The 2,763-nt window shown below is 51.5% G+C and overlaps 1 protein-coding gene across 1 annotated transcript in view; it reads right to left on the reverse strand.

Moving 5' to 3' along the window:
- Positions 1-2,763, reverse strand: part of NOC2L (NOC2 like nucleolar associated transcriptional repressor) — a gene marked incomplete at its 3' end in the record, with an annotated part of 23,766 nt that overhangs the window by 11,423 nt on the left and 9,580 nt on the right. The window contains exons 10-11 of the mRNA XM_057387822.1: positions 2,621-2,670; positions 831-1,256 (exon numbers count right to left, since the gene is read on the reverse strand). Coding sequence (XP_057243805.1) covers positions 831-1,256; positions 2,621-2,670 — 476 coding nt within the window. The remainder of the gene's footprint in view (positions 1-830; positions 1,257-2,620; positions 2,671-2,763) is intronic.

Here is a 2,763-nt window from a genome sequence, read left to right on the forward strand (position 1 = left end):
AAGGCCACGATTAGGTCACCCCAAACCCATCTGTGGGATTCCCAAACCCCCACAGCCTCGTCAGGCAGGACCTGCAGCTCACACCAAGCTGCCCTGGCCACCACTGCTGCTAAAAACCAGCTGAGATTGCCCCAATTCCCCTCTTCTTGGCCCCAAGCCCTGATTGATCTGCCTGGACAGGTAAAAAGCTGCCTGAAATCACCCAGGAGTTGTGGGGGATGGGGAGAGGGATGTTTGCATCCTCTGATCTGATCGTTTAAATCTGCTTATCTTCATCTCCACCGGGGAGCCCTTCCAGACCGGCTTGGAAAGCTGGGAATCTGGTTAACAGAGCTAACAGGATTGGGGAGATCACCAGAGATCCCCAAATTCCCTCAATGCTCRTTATTAACAGCCGGCTCAGAGCACAAACGTTTCACACAAATCAACCCGAGGGGGAGGAGAATGTAATTCCCAGCAGAATATCCTGAAAATAACAACCGAGCCCTATTTCTGCAAATCCCAAAAAAAAAACAGGCACCAGAAATGCAGCTTTTGGGTGTATTTACAGTGAGGATGAGGATTTTCCAAAGCAAGGCAGATCCTTTTCCTTGCAGTCACAGGGATAATCTGYCCAGGTTATGCAGATTGACACTTTTCTTACACAAAGAGGGAAGAAAAACCCAAACCACAACTCTGTCACCCCTGAACAGGAGCTCACTCATACCTGGGGCTGAAATATTTCAATTAAAACCATCTTTGACAGCATTCCTTACAGTAAAGGGTTAAATCCAAATGGCAAACCAGTAAAATAATAAAAGTAGAGAAAAAGAATTCTGAATTCTACTCACTTGATACAGCCAATRATGACCTGTGTCAAGGGGTAGATCAGGGGCTCCAGGACTTCACTGGGGTGGATGGTGCTGAGAACTCGACACCAGAAATACAGGCAGTGGATGTATTGCCAGTTATAGACAGACTGGAAGTTCTCCTGCAGAAAAYGGGGGAAAAATGAAGGCACAAAGTTGAAAATGTGGCATTTGATAGGTGCTGGCTGCTTYCTCTCCAGGCTTTCTATCCTGCAATGCCCAGGGAGGAATAAAAACACGGGAGCTGCCATTCCCAGCAGCTCATCTGGTACCAGGCAGTGCCTGAAGGAAATAATGGGAATAAAACCAGTCTGGTATTGCTCGAGTGTGGCTCCTTTGAGAGGGTGAATTCCCAACCTCACAGCAGACACTGGGATGGGCCCAGCCCAGGRAATCTTGAGCTGTTCACTGTCAAAACACGGACAAAATGATCAGCTCTGCACTTCTGGGAAAGCACCACCCAGGACAGCTTCACTTTTACAGCTGCAGGGTACAAGTGACAGGCAGCAGAGCAGAGAAAAAAAACTGCAGCTGGTCCCAGGGACACGGGGACAGCAGGGACACGGGGACAGCAGGGACACGGGGACAGCAGGGACAGGAGTGGCCCAAGGCTTGCACCAGGCCATGTTTCCAAGATTTGGACAGCTCCCCAGCCATGTGCTGCAGCAGCTCTCAGTGCCAGATTCTATCAAAGCCCAGCTAGAGCACGAGTTCCTGAATGAAACCCTTCCCAAGAGGTTCCCCAAAAACCAGATCCATGAGGTGCCTCAGCCCCCACTCGTGGGTTTTCCACACTCCCAAGGCCCAGCTCATCTCTCAGGATGCACAGGACTTGGACAGGCACAGAATCCTTTAATTGCAGCCACTGGGCCAAGCCTTGCAGCAGGGCCTTAAGCCAGGGCTGAGCTCTGAGGTCACTGAGACGCACCCAAAGCTCTGCTCAGCTCCTCCTGCACAGGCACAGACGAGCAATCTGCTCCTGTAATCACCTTCCACGAGCATCCCCCGCTCCATTTGAGCAGGCTTAGCCCCTGCTTTTGGGCATTTTGGTGGTGCCATTCCCCTGGCAAGTTCCACCAGCTGTGAAACCAAAGGATTTACTCCTTGTCTGGGCCACCACAGAGGGTGTGAGGAGCCAGAGCAATCCAATTAGGGGATATGCAGCCCAGACTTCATTTATCTCTGCTTATTTATCCCCCATGTCTGACCAGCCAGGAAGATTTAGCTGGGCACCAATCCTGCCCTGTTTGGGGGCAGCTCAACAATTAATCTCTGGGGTCTGTTTTGCTAAACAGGCCTAAATCCAGGATTAGCAATCTGACTCAGATTTCCCAGGTCAGACTGGAGGTGACTGAAACCAGGGCTGCTCCCCAAAGGTCTGAGCTGCTTTACTCGTTTAAGTCCTTAAAATAGCACGGGCTTTGTTGGGAGTTTGGAACACCCCAGGGTGGCTCCTGAGCTTCTTCACCTTCAGGTTTTACAGCACAGTGGGAAAAGGGTGCCCAGGGAAGGAAATGGGAAGTGCAGCACCAATTCCTGCAAGTGAGGAGAGAAAAGGGACTCCCACCTTGCAGGTCAAAGAATCACAGATTTGTTGGGGTTCAAAGGGACCTTAAAGGTCATCCATGAGCAGGGACAGCTCCCCCATCCCAGGCTGCTCAGAGCTGCATCCTGCCTGGCCTTGGGCACTTCCAGGGATGGGGCAGCCCCAGGGCAACCTGTGCTAAGGCCTGACTGCTCTCACAGGGAGGAATTCCTTCCCAATATCCCACCTAACCCTGCCCTCTGTGAATCCATTCCCCTCATTCTGCCACTCCAGGCCCTTGGAAACAGCTGGACAGAGATTCTCTCCTTTCAGGCCCCTTTCAGGTCCTGGGAGGCCACAAATCAGATCACCCCAAAGCTTCTCTTTCCT

Source organism: Malurus melanocephalus, unplaced genomic scaffold (genome assembly GCF_030028575.1).
Source record: "Malurus melanocephalus ecotype Western Australia unplaced genomic scaffold, MMel_1.1 scaffold_1390, whole genome shotgun sequence".
Classification (NCBI taxonomy): Eukaryota; Metazoa; Chordata; class Aves; order Passeriformes; family Maluridae; genus Malurus; species Malurus melanocephalus.